The sequence below is a fragment of the Castor canadensis genome, chromosome 5, assembly GCF_047511655.1.
Source record: "Castor canadensis chromosome 5, mCasCan1.hap1v2, whole genome shotgun sequence".
NCBI classification, from domain to species: Eukaryota; Metazoa; Chordata; class Mammalia; order Rodentia; family Castoridae; genus Castor; species Castor canadensis.
Window position 1 is genome coordinate 181,187,389 of NC_133390.1, and position 19,318 is coordinate 181,206,706.

The 19,318-nt window shown below is 45.5% G+C and overlaps 1 protein-coding gene across 10 annotated transcripts in view; it reads right to left on the reverse strand.

The window, feature by feature from the left end:
* The window catches only part of Dido1 (death inducer-obliterator 1), a 53,056-nt gene that overhangs the window by 13,476 nt on the left and 20,262 nt on the right, over nt 1–19,318 (reverse strand). For 9 of the 10 annotated variants that reach the window (XR_012448343.1, XM_074075100.1, XM_074075098.1 and 6 more), the window contains 12 exons: nt 18,032–18,866; nt 16,646–16,967; nt 14,481–14,693; nt 13,224–13,437; nt 3,912–4,368; nt 3,642–3,801; nt 2,786–2,902; nt 2,587–2,691; nt 2,033–2,168; nt 1,258–1,783; nt 689–842; nt 65–154 (listed from right to left, as the gene is read on the reverse strand). Coding sequence is in view for 9 of the 10 variants with exons in the window: in XM_074075100.1 (XP_073931201.1) it covers nt 65–154; nt 689–842; nt 1,258–1,783; nt 2,033–2,168; nt 2,587–2,691; nt 2,786–2,902; nt 3,642–3,801; nt 3,912–4,368; nt 13,224–13,437; nt 14,481–14,693; nt 16,646–16,967; nt 18,032–18,864 (3,327 nt within the window). In the remaining variant the exon portion in view is untranslated. Of the gene's footprint in view, nt 1–64; nt 155–688; nt 843–1,257; nt 1,784–2,032; nt 2,169–2,586; nt 2,692–2,785; nt 2,903–3,641; nt 3,802–3,911; nt 4,369–11,441; nt 12,957–13,223; nt 13,438–14,480; nt 14,694–16,645; nt 16,968–18,031; nt 18,867–19,318 lie in introns of those variants that run through there. The other variant, XM_074075102.1, reaches the window with a different exon arrangement.

The following is a 19,318-nucleotide window of genomic DNA, read 5'->3' on the forward strand; positions in this document are numbered from 1 at the left end:
GGTTAAAGAAGGTGTGCTTGAAGACACTGCCTTCCACGCTGCAGAGACATACTGTGACAGATACCTTAGACACGGAAGATTTGAGCTTGCCGACATAGTCCCAAACAGTCTTCGGAGCAATCCTGCCACCAATGTGAATCGTGTCAGGCAAGTCCTAAACAAGAACTTGGAGTAAATAACTAGTAAAGCTGTGACACTCATAAACAGGTTAACTAGGAATCTCAAGGTGCCAAATCACCCGACTACTTCCAGGGTAATGCTAAAGACAGTGTTAAATACCGACAGGCCAACTGCTACCCAGGATGAGGAACGTCCTAGCCGAGAGTGGGATGATAACCACCTTTTGCAGTAGCTTCTGAAGCTACTGCACGTTTTTATGTTCTCCCCTATGAGCACCTACAGGAATGACTCAGGGCCCTTGCTAAGGCCCTACTAGGGCTATTTGTGTTAGAAAACCTGCAACATGGTTACACACACCTCCCATGCTAAGACATAACTGGGATGCTTGATCTCGCATGCAAATTTCTGCCCCGCCCACACTGCTAAATCTGAAACCTCACCATAGCCACTGCTGCTTTACCTTGAGAAGTGCCTACCAAGAGCTTAACATGCGTGTCACATGTTTAACTCTAGTACAGGAACTTCTACAAGGCACGCACACACACAATCACACTTTGTTGGTTCTAACCTCACTGAGATAATCAAAACACCCAGAGACAGGATACGCCTTAGTGACAAATTTTGCTACACTTTGCATGTTAATAAATCCTTTCCAAATGGTGCTGAGCCGAGACAAAAAGAGCGCAGTGTCTCCTTCTGGGGGGGACCGTGATTCTGAGATGCTGTAATACAAAAACATAAAAAAAAAAAAAAGTCAGTCTTTTTTTGTACAATGGGAATTTTTAGGTATAAAGACCTAATATCTACAAGTGACAGTGAATCCCTCCAAGCTAGTACTTTACTTCTGCCAATTAACTACTTTAACTGTAGTGATTAAAACCAACATTTTGGCCAAGGAAAATAAGCTGAACAAGCAAAAAATCTGGATGGCCGGAAGTTCAAATTTCAGATCTTAATGATAACATAAAGATAACTAAAGCATACTAAAAATGGTTTTTCTTTTTTTTTTAGGATATAAAAGGTTAAAGTTGGGTTTCCGGCTATATCTGAATCAGTGTGTTCAATTATCAGCTTCCCCTTAACAATCTAAACAAAGAAAGACTCTTGGTTTGTTCAGACCCTACCTCAAGTATGTACCTGATATTTGGTGATGGTGGAACTGATAGGTATCTTGGGTCAGGGGATGAGGATGGCTTAGCCAATATGGACTTGGGTACCATTACAGGAGTCAAAGCAGGCTTTAGCACATCTGGTTTGGTTTCTGCCATGTGGGTGCTGTCCAGCTGGGCTGCTGTGGAGGCTGTGACCATGCATGACCCACTCAGAGCAGTTCTGGGGTCCCGGCCAGACACTGTGACTGTGGTGACCACCCCACCCCCACAGGATGCTGGGCAGTGGGGGAGGCCTTCCTGTGGGGAGGGCTCGGAATGGCTCTCTCCTGGAGACCCAGAGAAATATTTTCTCTCTAGGTTTGGATGAGGTGCACTTTCCAGGTCTACTTCAGAGGCATTTTCAGGCAGAGTCTCTGCAATCCCTTCACCAGCTGAGTTAGGAACTGGATCAGATGGAGAGTTGTCATACTTGGATTTTAAGTCTTCTTTCTTTGCAGAAGCTGATAACTTTTGTTTTTTAGGAGCTGGTTCATCTTCTGATGGCACCTGACCTGAAGAATTCAAGGAAAGGCTCAGTGAGAAATCCAGCACATTCCAGCATGGCTTGCTTGTGAGGAAGTAAAGGCTTTTTCAAGACTCAGCAGCAACATGATAAAGGGAGGGGCTAACTGTAAACCCCAGAAAACCACTCTAATCTATGTTGGTTGTCTAAACTTGGGATTCATACACTTGCCTTTGGAAAGATAAATGATTTTAAACTAAATCTTGCTTTGTTTAATTGGCTTCCAAATTATGCTCACCTGTACAAATTTTACAGTTTAGATCAAAAAGATGTGCTCGATGCTGACTCGTTGTATCCTTCAACATGCTGCTGAAGACATCCAGAAGAGGCACTGTACTCTTCTCTGGGGCAGCGCGCACTGATTCTTGCTGTTCCTAGAAACAAAAGAAGAAAAAAATGACTAGGTCATTTCTTTTCCAAATCCATCTCCAAATTAACAGCACACATGAAAGAGTCTCCAAGGATTAAAAACCACTGAGAAATAGGGTAAACTAAGCAGGCTATGGTGAAGCACACCTGTAATCCCAGGAGAAGGAAGCCTCTCAGGGGTGGCTGAGGCAGGAGAATTGTGAGTTTGAGGACAGCCTGGACTATACAGTGAGACCCTCTCTCAATAAACCAGAAAGAACCCTCCAAGAGCCCAGTGAATGTGAGCACCCAAGAAACGCTGTAATTATACATACAGGCAGATGTACTTTAAGTTCAGCATCTTATTTCATAATTTAAGACACCTTGAAGCATTTGGAACAGGTTTAGTCTCTCTGTGAATACTTAAAAACCTCAAATACTCACATCTGAATCTGACACAGGTGGAGAATCTTCCATGTCAGGAATGGCTTCAGGCTTAACGGTGGTCTTCTTGCTTTCATTATGCAACTTACTTCTGGACTCTGGCACCTACAATGAAAAAGACAGAAACGAAGATTTCAACTCTGTGTTACAAGCAGAAGACACATCAGGGCCTCAAGCAGCCATTCCCGTCAGCACTCACAGGTTTTGCTGGCCTCTCTTTCCACATGGAGAGCTCTTTGGATACAAGCTCTTCTGGCTTCATTCTCACCAGTTTTGCCAAAGAGATCTCTTCACGCAGAACTCGATGGAAAAGTCCCTGTAAATAAAGATCTTTCAATCAGACAGTCTGTGTGTGTGTTTGTCTGGAGCAATATGGAAGAGGAGCTCTGCCCATAGGGTGGCAGTCACAGAAACAGACCCCAGGCACTCTTCTGTGCTATGCCCATAGAAGTGCGTACTGGCCAACTCCTCAGCAGCCTCAGAAGGAAGCACGAGGCTGTTCCAGCTGAGAGCTGACTACAAGGCCATGCTGCATGTTAAAAGTCCACCATCTCCTCAGGAAAACATCACATACCCAATTTGTAATACAAGTCAAAAAAGCAGTTAGGTTAAAGGCAGAAGAGATCATTTCCATTGGGGATTGAGCGCCATATGGCTAGATACAGCCAGGGCACTTGATCCTGGTTCTAAACACAGGTAAGGGCAAGGAAAGAGGACCAAGATGTACAAACTGCAAGAGGTGATCTTCATTGCACTGACAGAGGCTCAACTGATGAGGAATGGTAAGAAAATAAGGCAGAAAAGGTTGCTTGAAGCCAGAATATGGATACCCCCATACACTGGGATAAAGAATCTGAACTATGTATTTTGGAGTCAAAAGTGAGGGGCATGTGACTTCACAGCAATGCTCTGAAAGCTAATGAAATCCCTGACGAAACTCCAGGTAAGGCAGTGAAGGCTCAACAATGTGGAAAGGATACTAACAGCTTAAATACCGTCTGGTGTGTTACCATGAAACGCAGCTAAGAGACACATCTAGGCCACGGTGCACAGACCTGATTCTTGGGATCCTTGAGGTTGAACATGATGCTGCGGTATTTACTCTTGTAGCGATTATCTGTAACTTGGAACAAGTTAAACATCTCCTTCTCGATGTGGAGGGCAATTTTCCCCACTTCGTTTTCTGTCATGATTAAGTCATCACTGTCATTGACTCTGAGTAGAATGAAAAAAGAGACTGCATAAACCACTTGCATTGTCTATGCTGCATGTTTTAAACTGGAACATCTTCCACTTCAGATAAGACATGAAGTACAACAGCCCACCTTTTCCACAAAATCTCTTTCAAAGAGCGTCTTATATTTTGCCGAATTTGTGAATTTGGCTGTGATGGGGCAGGGCTCGAAGCTCCAAGGCGTCCTGGGGCTGGAGAGGCTGCAGGTACATTAGTTGCCATTGGTTTTCTGATGGTTCCCACCATAGTAGCAGAGCTGGGCAGCTTTTTGGAAGCAGTGACAGGCATTGGTCCTGTTTGTCTGGCAGCTGAAGCACCGGGTGGGGTGGCTGAGAGCCATGGCCTCTTGGGGATAGTGCCCTTGAAGCCTAAGGGTGACTTTTTAATGGTCGGTTTGGCTCCTGTCACATTAGCAAAAGGAGAGGTCTTCTTTGGAACAAGATTTCTAGGCGAAGCTTGTCTGCCCAAGGAGCCTGGAGTGGCTGTTTTCTTTGAGGCTGCTATAGCTGCCACTGTTCTGTCCTCTGCCCTCCTGTCGTCCTTCACAGCTGCAAAGCACAAGGCAGGCATGCTGAGTAAGACAGGAAGACATATGCACTGCCACCTCACTTCAAAGCATGTTCACTCTTAAACTAGTGAGCACTTCCTGGGTGCTACTAAGATATATTTAGAGAAAATATAAAACCTGTTTGTAAAACCTTAAAATTCAGAAAAGAAGTCTAGTTATGAGTGACTACACCTTATTTCAGAAAGAAAAATGCATTAAACTTCTTACTTCACCAACAAACTATTAATGGCTCCATGTAATCACTAGCTGAGCTGTAAAACTGAAGAACAAATTTCACATTATCAGTAAAGGGCAGACTTAGACCTGTACTGTCAGGGCTGGGGTGTGTAGCTCAATGGCAAAGTACCTGCCTAGAACAGCAATTTCATTAAGAATGCAAGCTTTATTTTTTTCCTGAGCTTGAGTTTCAAAAACCTTTTCAGCAAGGGGGAAAATGGAGAAGCTCTCCTATAAACATTCAACCCTGAGGGCTTTGGAGGCTGGCACCCTTGTCTGAATGGAGGTCACTTCATCATCCTTCTGGACAAGTCAACTGGAGAAGATATTACTAATAAAAACATGAAAAGATGATACATCTGCAATGTGGGGAGAGCATTATTTTCTTGGAGTCAGAAGCTAAGAATACAGTGCAAGTCCTCACGAAACTATCAAGCTGGAATTCTGTCAGCATGGTGAGATGACAATCTAAATGAGGATTGTGGTCAAAAGCTAAGAGTCAACATGCCTCAACATACACAAAAACTTCTCTGTACGGTACAAGATTAATCCTAGCAGCACCGGGGGTCAGCATTGCAGCACGAGGAGTCCAGGTGGTGAGACAGGGAGGGAAATGCCCAGAAAAGAAAGATATCCACTGAGAAGATGACTCTAGGTGGACTTTCCTCCAGCATCCTACAGCAGTGCACCCTCAAACTCTACATGGGGGCACCAGATGCTCCAGCCACCCTGCAGTGTGACCTAGGGATCATTAAGTAAATAAGTGATTATTGCCATCTCCCCTCCCCTGGCTCCAAATGACCATTTTCCAATGTATACCAGGGAGGCTGGCAAGCTGAGGAAAGAACTGAGAGCCTATCCAGACGTAAAACCTGAGTCCACAAGTACCTCCCCTCGTATCCCAAGCCCAGGGTTCCATAGGGCACTGCCAGAGTGGCATGGGGTCACCAACCCTTCTCCAGCAGCCTATGCCGCTGGCACATGGTCATTTCACCAAGTGACATTCAAAGCCTAGAGGCTACAAGTTCCCCCCACTTCGTAGAATAAATCTCTTCAATTTCACAATTTTTTACATGAATCACAATTTAGGACAATGTGTTTATGGGCACTAATCCCAACTTCAGAGTTTTCTTTGAATCAGGGTTTTGCTATGTAATCCAGGCTGGTCTCAAACTCATGATCCTCCTGCTTCCACCCCTTGAGTTGATGGATTACAGGTGTGCACCACCATGCCTAACTCCCAATTTTAGAGTTTTTACATTCACTAATTATCACTTTAATGGCAAGTGTTTTATCTTCACCTCACAGTCCAAGTTCATACCACTGATGACCCCTTACCAAAGGTAGTCTCTGTGCCAAGAAGCACTGTGTCCAGGGCAGTTTTCATACTACAAAGTGTAAAGTGATGAGTCCAACTTACAATGTTTTAATTTTATGATGGGTTTATCAGAAGGTAACACATCCCGGCTGGAGGTGTGGATCAAGTGGTAGTGTCTGCCTAGCAAGCACAAAGCCCCAAGTTCAGGTCCTAGTACTACCAAAAGAGAAAGAAAAAAAAAATACAGAAGGTACCCTATCCTAAATTGGAGTAGGTGTGCAATCCCACCAGATCAGGAGTATACACCCAAGAAGTCGATGTAGCTCACAGGATCTGAACAATGTTCAAAAAACTTTTTTTTTTTTGGCAATAGTGGGGTTTAAACTCAGGGCCTCACACTTGCTAGGAGGTACTCTACCATTTGCCCTTTTTTGTGTTAGGTATTTTCAAGGTAGGATCTCGTGAACTATTTGCCCAAGTTGGCCTCAAACCTCCATCCTCCTGATCTCTGCCTCCTGAGCAGCTAGGATTATAGGGATGAGCCACAGGCACCTAGCAATGTCCAAAGAACTTTGACACTGAGTAGGGGTACAATGAATCCATCACTGGTGTACAGTTGTATACAAGATTGACAGCTATCCAGCAATCATGAAGATTGAGACCAACAATCAGTTTTTGCTTACAGCTATCCAGCAATCATGAAGATTTAGACCAACAATCAGTTTTTGCTTACAAACAGAAACCTTGAATTTTAATATCACTCTTCAAGCTCCACAAAGCTGGCCTTAAGGCACTTCCAGAACTTAAAAGACAAATCCCCAGTGACATTTACTGTTTATCTACTTTCTGGCTTCAAATGTGAGTGGGCTTCAAAACCATAAGCTTTAGATGCACATGCCAAGTTCTACTAGTCTATCTCCTTCCTCTTCTAGGGCAAATCCAAGACAAGGGTTATTTTTGGATATTCCCAATACTATGAAGACATCAGTCACCCACAGGTGGAGACATACCTGAATTCCATCTCCTACGAAGAGGAGAGGGGCTCCCTACTCACCAGGCTGTGGTTTCACAGAACCAGTGGCTTCTGTCTGGCAAAAGCCAACCTTTGGGATCTCTTGTCTGCGTTTCCAATATTGTATATAGGAATGATTATCAAGCAAATATAGATAAAATGTCCTCAAACTGGTCAGTCGTCTCATTTACCTGGTGTCTTATAAAGACACAGCAACTATACTTTTTGGAAGGAGTGTTTAAAATGTACCAACACTTTCACACCACAGCTGTTCCAGGGCCCTGCACACACCTTTGTTCCCCTGTGCGTGGGAGCAGCACAGTGGTGTGGGCTTCAGTGAGCTCCTGCTGAAATGCAGCAAGTTAGGAACTCGTTTTCACTTGAGTAGAGCTACAATTGCTATTTTATTTTTTTGGCAGTCCTGGGACCCAAACCCACAGCCTGTGCATCCTAGGCAACTGCTCTACCACTGAGCCACATCCCCAGTTCCAGCACCTCACTTTTTGTGAGTCTCAACTATGTACCCCAAGCTGCCCTCAAATTTATGCTGCTCCTGCCTCCGTCTCCCAAGTGCTGGGACTACAGGTGTGTACCTTCAAACTTGGCTTTCCAGTTCACTTTTAAGTGTGCTAGGCCATGTATAAACTTAGAGGCACAAGGAATAACTGTCCATACCTACTGTAGACATAGCAGCATACCCTTCAGGGTCTGATCCTCCTCTGAATGCTTAACTCTGCTGAGCAGCATGCGTTCTGTCCTGCTTGGCAGTGTGTGCCAGCTCCTACCCCACCTACCCATCCCTCTTCACTCCTGGACTTGGGGCTTGGTTGTGGAGAGGCAGTTGTCCAACACTTAACAGCTTAGCTACAGGGTCGGCCCCCCCACACCCACCCACCACTGGCTAGGCCACCATTCCCAATGAAACTTGCTGCCAGGGCTGGCCATTCTTTTGTAGTGTAAATCAAACTGTTTGGGGTTTAGCTGATAAATGAAGCAGGTCGCTTTGCACAGGAAGCAGGATACTGTAAACCCCGGGGCCTTGTCACACCGGAGGCTGAGTTGGGTGCTCTAACACCATTGACCACTAGGTGGCACTAGTGAGCCTCAACAGAGAAAGGGGGGTGGGAAAAAAACTGGTTCTCCATCTGAGGAACCAGCTAATCGGTTGTTTGGGCAGAATATGTGCAATTGCCCAGGTAGAAGTCACAACAGGGGAACAGGGTCCCAAATAAGGGACCCAATACCAAGTCTACACAGTCCTAATTGCCCCAGACACCCCTGCCGGGAAACTGCCTTTGCCTCCACACAGGTGTTTCCCAGTGTGGCCAATAAAAAAGGTGATTACCTGCACCTGGAAAGCAAGCCTGCAGGCAAACTCCAGAGCACCAGCAAGCGCTGCAGGGGCTTCTATGGGAGCTTCCCATCTCTTCACTGTCAAGATTTCCCCTAGTTTGAAAAGTCAAGATGACAGTGGCAAGAGACTATCTTTTTGTTCCTTGTGATATGTCTAAAAATGTTCAACTAAACTATATTTCTAGCTGGGAATGGTGGCACATACATGCCTGTAATCCCAGAACTTGGGAGGCTGAGGCAGGAGAATCATGAGTTGGGAGTTAGCCCGGGCTAGAGGGCAAGACCCTATCTTAAAAAAAAAAAAAAAAAAAAAAAACTTTACTAAGTAGTAAGTTACTTGCTTCTATATGGGATAATGAAACATAGATAACAAGAAACACCAGTAGAGCTGGTGGAGTGGCTCAAGTGGCAGAGTGCCCACCTAGCAAGAATGAGGCCTGGAGTTCAAACTCAGCAGGGGGAGTGGGGACGTAGGGGGAGAAGGAAAAAAAGCACAAGCAACAGCATCATGGAAGTGCCTCAGAGAGCTGTTGTGACCACAATGTTTCTGCACTTAGTTTTGGCTAAACTGCCACATTTTGGGGTATGAAAAACTCTTCTAGGTAATTTTTTCTCTCCTGATGCCAGTATTTGAGATTCTTCCATTTTAATGGAGAGGCTAACTCTCCACAAGAAACTTACAAACTACAACTGTATATCTAGAAGCAATTACCCTTCCTTAGCTTAACGTTTCACATATAGTATCTTAAAAACTAAAATGTGATTCATGTTGGGCTGCTAATATACTAATAACGCCAGATTACACTTCAAAGGGAACCACTAGAATGGAGTGTGATGAGAGCCACGTGGGCATCCAGTCTGCCCAGCATACAGCAGAGGGCTGTCCAACTCAAGACTCATGGGGCAGGTTGCTGCTTCTCTGAGATCTCCCAACCAGCACCAGGCACTACTTTAGTAGGTTAAGTTTTAACTGACACCATCACTTCTTGTGCCTAAATTGCTTATTAAACCAGTATGACAGGAGGATGTTGAAATAGTCCACTTACCCTCCTCCCCAGAGCCCTCCAAACCCAAAGGGTCATACTCAGTGTGAAAACCCCAAAGCTCAGAGCGCTGTGGAGACCCCAGGTGAAGAGGATGCAGTTACCTTATGTTCTTCTTGACGAACTCTTCCAGGCTTGTGGCAAATGAATGTTACCCCCAACCTTCATTTTAACAAAGTAGCAAACATTCTAATCAATCTTCTAAGTTTCTCTCTCCAGCTTTTAGAAGCTAAGACTGAAACTATGTGCGTGTTGATGTGTAACAACAAAAAAATACTAAGTATTTTACAACTTTATATAAGTATACTTGAAACTTGTGTACCATATTGAAGAATTAGAGCAGGCATCTTTCTTCAGAGGTGACCTTTGCACCATGACATTGGTAATGCTCAAAGGAACTCCCCTGGAGTATTAATCTTAAGAGAATTAAACAGTAGATCCACAGCTCCAAAAAGTTAAAGGTCACTGAACAAGTGAATTGAGTAGGACCCCCACTGGACACTTGCACCCCCCATCACCACCTCCCTAGTCAGGGGGACGGAAGTACAAAGAGGAAGGGGGCAGCTGAGGGCAGACTGGAGGGTGCTGCTGCAGGATGGTGAGAGGGCTCACCTGGTAGGTACTTTACTGAGATGTGACCTCATTTTCTGAACAGTGAGACTGTTTTTTAAGTTCTTTCAAGTTCATAAGAAACAAAACACATTAAAATACCAAAAGAATTAAGAACTCAAGAAAATTTCAGCTGCATGGATAACATTTAAAAAGTTGTCAAGCTAAATCCTTTATCAGTACAAATTTTAGTTCTGCACTCCCCCACCCCAATTGGGAGGTTTAGGTGTACAAAGTCTGGTTCTCTCACCCTCATTTTATTGCCACCAACAGCTCTGGAGGAGACAGATAAACGGCTCATGCAGCTGGTAAAACACGACCCCCCACCCCCGTGTTTATGAAACACACGTGGGATCTAGTATCCCATGTATTCATCATAGGGAATGTGTTCATCTATGGTTCAATGAAATGTGCTTCTGGAGCCAGTCTGAGGCACCCTAGTGAAACCCCATGTCCTCCCTGGTTCGTCTTGCACCACCTGGGTGTCTCTGTGGTGTGCATGCATCACTGAGAGAAGTGTTTCCCCTGGGGGAAGATGCACAGCCAACCACCAGGATTTGGCTCTGCCAAGGTTTCCCATTTTAGTTCCCACAGTTAGATGAGCTGTCTTCCTGTCAAAACCCACTCACATTCCCAGTGTTTTAAGTCACTTAATGAGCCATTTAGTGAGTCCAAAATCTAGGAATTGTGCAAAGAAGTCTAAATACCAGAATTCCATTTCAAAACTAACAAACCAGGAACATTTGTTTAACCCACTTCATGCCTTAACAATACCGAGAGGTAAACAGTGGGAATAAAAAGAAAAAAAAAGGGACATAAAAACAAAAGCATAAGAATCTTTGGGAGACATTTTTAAAATGACAATTGTTTCTATAAACTAAGGAAATTGTACAGAAACTCTAGAAAACAATTTTTAAAAAAGCAAATCAGAGGAACAACTGTGCGTGAAATCATTATCACCTGGAGTATGGAGTAGCAGCGCTTCCTTCGCAGGGCAGTCCGCCTGCCTGCATCCACCCTGAAGGCAGCACCAGTGCTGTGAGGGCAGGAGGCAGCTGTGGCACCTCCCAGAGCAGCTGTAGCAGCTCAACTCTGCCACCAGGATCTTCTCACAGTGTATGGTGAGCCCGACGTGGATCAACTCACAAGAAAGTGGTGGGAGGTATTCCCAGTTTTGGCTTCAGTCTGAGTCCCCCATCCCACCAGTGTGTTCTGCAGCCAGTAGGGAGGGCAGGCCAGGGTCCTTAGGATATAATACAACAAGCTGTGTGTGGTGCCCCTCCACTGTGTGTGGGGAGGGGGGGAAGGAAGGGGGTGCAGGGGAATGCACTCTGCTACCACAAAAGTGAGCAAAGTTTGGAGGGAGAGAGGCAGAGACATGGTACCACTGCTCACCCATGTTGGATTCAGGTTATTTCACCAATGAACCTATTCTTCTCCCAACCACTGTTTACAGAGATAACATTTTTGGGATAACAGAAAAAAGATCAGAAGCAATAAGCTCAGAAACATGTGCCTGCTATATTTTGGATATCATCTATTTTAATTTTGAGATGCTAGTGTGCTGAAAAGATTAATCAGTCATTAATTTGTCCCAACATCCTGCCATAAGAGCCTATCAGTTCCACTGAGGAGTCAATGGCAGAAGACAAGAAGTGGGAAGGGTCCAAGAGAAAGAACTCCGAAGCACTGAAACTGACCTCCTCATTGACCCCCTCTGAGCTCCTGCCATCCCTTGCCCTTCCCCTTGAGAATGAGGCAGGAGACAGTAATTCAAGATTTTAGTTCACCGTTCCCCATCCTCCAGACCAACTTTTCCTCTCTCCAGTGCAAGGAGTCTCCTAAAACATCACCCTCAAGTTTCAGTGGCAGCCTGCCTGTAAGCTGAACTGAAAGCATCAACCCAACTCTCTGTGCTGTGGTTATACCCCTGGTTTTTCTTTCCTTTATTCTAATGTGCCTATAAACAACTTAAAGCACTTTAGTCCAGTATTAAAAAGTGGCTGTCCCCGACCCATTTAAGTAGAATGTGCTCGTTTTCAAGTTTAGTCATTAGGGCTGTAAAACTGATATTGTAGAGCCGCTGTAATGTGAAGAACATCTGAGATTCCATTTCCTACATGTTGGGCCTCTTTGTTTTTGAGACAGATTCTCACTTTGCAGCCCAGGTTGGCCTTGACCTTGTAATTCTCCTCCCTCAGTCATTTGAATGCTGAGATTACAGGTTTGTATCACCATGCCTGGCTACAATCTCATTCTCTTAATTACATGAGACCTAGCACTTCCACACAAGCACCCTCCCTTGGGTGGCTTGATGACAGGACAGCTAAAAGGGTACAAATGTAGTACAGGTAGTCTACACACTCTTGGAATCCAGGGCTATTTAGCTTTTTTGTGCCTTTAATTAAAAAAAAGGCACAAAATGCATTATAAAGAGAGCATAAATAAAAATTGACTTGGAAATAGTTTTTTGACAAAATTAAAATGTGCCCTGTGAAGGATGAGAAACAAGAATGGATCCAAGTGGCATGATTTATCTGGGGCTTTAAAGATCTACTTGAAGTTTCTTCATTTCATTAATCTGGAATCTGGGACAGGCTAACAGTAAACACTTGAGATTCAGGAAGCTCCCACCTTATGACATCAGCCCATGTTCCTCCCTTTAGCTAGGGCAATGCTCTGCGTGAAAAGGCCATCCTGCTCACTCACTATGGCATCTGAAGAAATGGCCCTCAGAATCGGTGCACATGGGTGTGCAGCACGTGAACTGGAAATAACATCTCAGCTATCTATCGTCTACAACACTAGTTTGCAGGAAGCGACGCCCGCAGCACACAGTAGTGATGACTCTACATGCAGAAATTGGGCACGGTGGGAAGCTCAAGTTTTACGCAGGGCTGGGGCTGTGATAAACCAGCTGATGCCTGGAGAGCGGCGGATCTGGTCTCAGGGCAGCTCCAGTGCAGTCCGGTTTCGCTGGAGGCAATGCCAATACTTACCAGGGCCCCAAACTGGAGCTGGAGGTCAAAGAATCACATCACCAAGGCGAGGCACTCAGCAGTGAGGCTCGCACAGCACTTTGGAAAATACCAGGAGTTCACAGGCTAGGGATGAGTGCCCAGGTCGGAGGCTTCCTGGACTCAGGCTTTGCTTCCGGCTGGCAATGAGCAAACCGGCATCTACCACCAGCACTAAACACAGCTGTGCCTGCAGTTCTGGTCAGCCCCAGGCAGCTATGCAGAGACTGTGGGAGGCCCTGGAGGCCAGTCCCTGGGCATACGTACATTTACACAACAGTGCGGGTGAGGGTGCAACAAGCTTCTCTGGCTTCACTGCATTGTAGTTGTGGTCACTCGCCCAGGATGGCGTGCTGCTCTCATAGGTCGCCTCCTTCCCTGTGGACTCGTTTCTAGGAGGGGCCACCATCATCTTCTTTGCTGAGTTTTCTTTTTTCTCTGGCGCTGGTCTCTTGTGCACAGAAGAGATTTTAATCCCTGCCTGGATAATCAGTGAAACCCCAAATCATTAAGGTCAGGAATGACACCTGAGCCTCATCTCATTAAGCAATGAATGTTACAACACTACCTCTTCTTCAGGGCACCTTAGGACCCCTCAACCCATCCTGGGTCTCCACACCACTCACTCAGTGTGCTGTGTCTACACACACAGCAATCCATAGCATTCTCACCTAACATTTGGGATTTAACTATTTTGGTGATGTGAAGGTCCCTGACACAGAACTGTCCGTAACCTTGCTGAGGCACAAGACTGCTGTTACAAGAATAAACCACTTGCCGAGGCAATGAAACAAGCCAAGAGCAAAGTGGAAAGGGCCTGCATGTGGGCATGAGGAGGTACTGAGCACCTAGAGGGAAGGGGCAGTGACTTGGAGGAGGAGAAGGAATAGCATTTGCCTTCTCAGTTCAAAGTCTAGGGACTGGGAAACCATGGTCAGCTTCCAGTGTTCACAACTGCCACCCTTCTCACTGCATGCAGCAACTGCTTCTTCGGCAGTTCTAGGACCCAAAATCATCAGCCATAAAAATGAAATCATCTAAACGCAGGAAAGTATTTGAAAATAATCAAGACAGCTCCCTGAACAGGATAATCATTTGCTGCTACCATGAATGGGACTGTGGCAGCACTTTCAAGAGTCTTATCAAGTGCCTCCAGTCTAAGAAAACAGTCCCTGGCTCTCCTCAAATCACTGAGAAGATGACAGTTCCGAGTTCTCGTAAACGAGGTGCAAAGCCTTACAGAGAAACTGCATCCTGCCTACACTACCCTGGAGTGGACTTTGCATGCAGACTCTGTCAGGCGTCAGGCGGACACCAACTTGGGCAAAGGTGTCTGCACTTGCTTTACTCCACTCACGTTAATCCCGCAGCTAATGAGGAAAGACAGAAGTAAAGGTGGTATGATCTGCAGGTTGACACTTCCTGTCCTCTACACTTCTTAAGCAAACAAAAGCAAGCTTAGGGGAAGAGCACTGTGCACACTTTCTACTTCAATGGCTCCAGCAGTGACTGTGGTCAGCTTACCTGAACACTGCATTTGGGAAGACTGAGTTTTTCTGGCTTCATCTTGACCTTTTCTTTAGGTTTTGGTTTTTGTTCTTTACCTGAACTTAGAAATCTCATAGTAGCTGCTGCATGTTTGAGAATACAGTCATTACTGCAGTAAACTGAGTCAGGCTGTGCCACATTGGAGCACCCAGGGCCAATGCACCTTGCAGCACCAAGAGCCTCTACAACCTGCAGAATGAAACAGATTACTTCAGACAATGTGTCAACATCAGCAGTTAAGAGCTCTATGTGACATGTCACTTTTTAATTGAGAGACACTAACAGTGCTTTTAATATGAATAGAAATGTTATCTTTATTTGAATGTGGTGGCATGTGCCTGTAATCCCAGCACTGAGGAGGCATAGGCAGGAGGATCCCAAGATGGAAGCCAGCCTGGACTACTTAGCAAGACCAGCTCCAAAAACAGTATCTTTGTTTACGCAAACAACACAAATCTAATTCCCCACGCCTAACACGTTTACATGTTGACTGTCCTTTGTGTGCTGTGACACATGCCTTCTGTATATTCCTTCCCTTGAGCATGAGTGAGGCTCAAGCAGGATGGGGTTTCACACCCACATTCCACAATTAGGTTCCACTATAGGGCAAACATGCAGGTCTCAAATGACATAATTTAGTCAAAACGGTCAACTTAATCAGGTGAAAATTCTTAAAAGAGGGACTGACCCTTTCCCAAAGAGAATACTTCATGGCTGGTTCTGAGGTAAGCTGTCTTTGAGAGAGAGGTCATCCCTGGCTAGGATGTGAGAGTAAGGTTGCCAAATGAAGTACAGGACACCCAATTAAATCTGAATCACAACTCTGGGTATGGTGGTACATGCCTACAATCCCAACACTCAGGAAGCTGAGGCAGGAGGACTGCAAGTCTGGGGCCAGCCTTAGCCTACATAATGAGACCCCGTTTGAAACAAAAACAAAATTTGAGTTTCAAAGAACAGGTTTTTTTAGTGTAACTATTCCACAAAAATTGTATGGGACACACCCAACAACGTGAGAACTTTCAAAGGGGACTGTCTCTAGTCCAGCCTCTGATAAGACCACAGCCCCTGCAGCCAAGGACCCAGTTGCACTGTGCTAGGCTCTGACCCATGGAAGCAGGGAGCATGAATATGTATTTAAGCTAGGTTTGTGGTGATTTGTTTTGTGGCAGTAGATGTGGACACCACTACAAGCACACTCGGCTCTATCTGCTTATAATCACAGCAGTCAAGATGACACACAAGGTACATCTCTCACATTTACTACAGCAAAATTTCATTTCTTAAGTATTTAACAATCTAAACATTACTTGGAATAAAACACAGACATGACAAACATTTTGGCAACAGAAACATGGAACTGATTACTGTTCTGACTAAATGTGGTCTTAACAGTTCCCATCACATTCTCATGTAATGCCACACCACACACCAATTTCAATGGCCCGGTTCTCGGACTTTCACTTCATAGCTAATACAGTTAGGCAAAGATGCTTCAGACATAGCATCCTGAACTTTCTGCAGACCCTACACCTGTTGGAGGATGGAAGTGGGCTAGGCTGGGAATACAGGAAGGACGAGAGTGAAAATTTAGGAGTACTGCCCATCACGGGAACTAGAATGGAGACACGTAACGACAGGAAATAGCTCTTCTTAGCAGCAAAATCTGATGGTCTGTCAGAAATTAGCAGTCATGGCCCTGGGTGGGCACCACACCAGGCGGGAAGGAAATTGGAACAAATAGAGCCAGGCAGAGAAGTGAGTGTGAGCACAGGTCATGAGGACTGCCTACACATGACCACCATTTGGCTCAAGATCTGAGAGGGACAGAGACACTTTTCCCTCAACAAATCTGCTAACACACTCATAATAAAGAAAAGGTTAATTTTTAAAAGTCATTAACAGTATGGGGGGAGATAGTAAAAGGTACCAACAGGATGGTATGAGATAAAGAAAGATACAGAGTATAAGATATTTTCCTGCCAGAGCCTACCCATGTCAGAAACAGTGCTGGCCCAGCAAGAGTTTAAAGTATTCCAAAGGAAAGAAACCGCCCCAGTTTTTTGGTGTCTCAACCAACAGCAAGCCTGAACATGTATAAGGTGAACCCCTTTGTGTTGTCTTGGCAGACAAATACTTACAGGCTGGAATATCTTGAGTTTTTTCTTGCCACTGGGATTTGCAGCTTTCTCAATTCTACCTTTTATCCCCTGGTCTTCACAAGACTTCTGCTCTACCGTCCCTATGCTTGTACAGTCTGTGCCGTCAGCACCTCCAGGTCTACATCTAGATTCTTGCTCATCTGTGGCTTCTGAAGTTGTCTCATCCTGCACTTGCAGAATGGTGCAGTTAGGGCAGATGTAATCTTCCCCATTCCTTTCCAAAAGCCGCCCTCGGGCCTCAGAAATGCCTACACAGTCACCATGGAACCATTCCTCACATCGGTCACAGCAGATCATAAATCTGAAATGATACAATGATGGTATCAGGAATGGGAAGAATAGTAAGTCGCTTTCCAACATACTGCTGTTAAACTGGTTAACATTCTACTTATGAAAAAAATGCAAATACACGAGAAAGCATTCAGTCAAATTTGCTTCATATTTCAACTTAAAGTGGGGTGTTTTTTTTTTTTTGATGGGACTGTGGCTTAAACTCAAGACTTTATGCTTGCAAACAAGCACTCTACCTCTTGAGCCACATCTCCAATTCATTTTGCTCTGGTTATTTATTTATTTTTTGGCAGTACTGGGGTTTGAACTCAGGGCCTCATGCTTGCTAGGCAGGCGCTCTACCACTTGAGCCACCCCTCCAGCCATGTTTATGTGTGAGTATTTTGAGACAGGGTCTCTTGAGGCTAGCTTCTAACCACAATCCTCCCTATCTCAGCCTTCCAAGTAGCTAGGATTACAGGAGTGAGTCAATGGTGCCTGTCTTCAACTGAAACATTTTAAGAGTGAACTAGAGGGCTAGGATGTAGTTTGGTGTGTAGAGCACTTGCCTAGCATGTACAAGAAGGCCTGGGGTTTGATTCCTAACATTGCAAAAAAACTACATGAACTACAGGCTCCAGCGTGTATCTACACACAACATAAGACACCATTATCCCACTAACAAGTCCATAGGGCTACCCCATCACCATCTAGTATCCAACCCTAGCAAAGATGCCACACTGAGTCCAATCAGTCTGGACAGTCCCATAGAACTGTCCAGGGCAGTGGCAGTCCCAAAGGGACCTCCAGGACAATTGCTGTTTCTCAAGTCTACAGAATGGCCACTGGCTGCTCATGGCTGAAGTGACCACATGGCACTCATGGCCATCTTGGTGGAGAGGGCAGCTCCAGGCACTCCACATGCACCTATTCTCTCTTGCAGTGACTTGTTCATCTTTCTTTTTTCAATGGAACTAATTGCCCATCCAGCCCAGCCTTGACACTCTGAACATCAAAGCTACTGGAAAATCCTCTCAGTGGTCTCATCCCTTAGATTTCTCTGAAGGCAGCAGCAACCTCCCTCCCTCTGCGTACCTGTTGTTGTGAGGCTGTCGGCAGATGCAGTACAGGGCATTGGGGTCATAAACCTCACATTCAGGCTTAGGTTTGCCTATGTCGCCGGGGCCTTCATCTTCAGTTTCTTGAACCACTGTCCCCTCTGACTGACTCTCTCCATCACCTTCCACTGACTGAGAGACAGCCCCCTGGCCATTCTCAGGCTCCTGTTTGTGGGGCAGGGCATCCTCGCCAGCACTGCCTGCCTCTTCGTCCACAGTTTCTGTGGGGTCCTCCTCTCGACGCTTCTTCCGCAGGCGATGCTGAATGCCTTTTAGGGGCCTCTCTGCTGGTTCCTGCTCTCGTTTTCTTCTAAGGCGATTCTGAAGTTCCTTCAGAGTAAGGCCATCACTGTCACTATCAGAGGTGTCTTCCTCATCATCACCTCCTTTGGCCTTTTCAGAAGAGGTGGGGCATTCCTTCACTCCCGAGGAGCCAGGCACTGGGCCACTTCTAATCTCAGAGCTGCTTTCGACACTCCCTTCTGAGGCAGTCTCCACATCAGTGACTGGACAGGATGCAGGCTCACCGGAGTCCTCAAGGGAGACAGGCACACTTTTCCTTCCTCGACGCCGAACTGTGGTAAGAAACTCTTCTACCCGTTCAGTGCGCTTTGGTTGCCTCCCGCTGCGGCGCAGAGAGAGGCTGTGTTGCTGGGGTTGTGGCTCGGCAAGGTCAGCCTCAGCATCCCCTGCACCCTCACGCTTAGCAATCGTGGTTCTCCGAAAACCCCATGTTTTCCTAAACTCTTTACTTGTGGGTTTGATAGCCTTAGGTGCTTCCTCATTGGCTGGGTCTCCTTTATCATCCATACCTAATGACAGAAAGGCAATCACACCATGACCAACAAGCCACTGAGTAGCCAGATCACAAGAGGTGCCTCTGAACTCAAATTCTGAAAAGTGATGAAATGGGACAAGTTTCTACTTACAAAAGTGGAGATGCACATAAACTAAGCACTTCTGACCAATGTTTCCTAAGGTGTGGTATGTGAGGAAACTCATGAAGAAATTCTAACAATTACAGAGCAAATGTTGAGTAAAAAAAAATTTAGCCAACATATCCAGTGTATGATTTTGTCATTTACTTGCACAGGATATAGCTTTACAAAATGGGCAGGAAACTTATCAAACAAGGAGCAGCCAAGCAGCACCAGGACATGACTGATGAGGTGGACAGACTCCTTGGGTGACGCTAGAGGCCACAACAGTCCCACAACACAGGACACTCAATGCTGTGCTTCTTCTGGGCCTAGCCTTTGAAAGG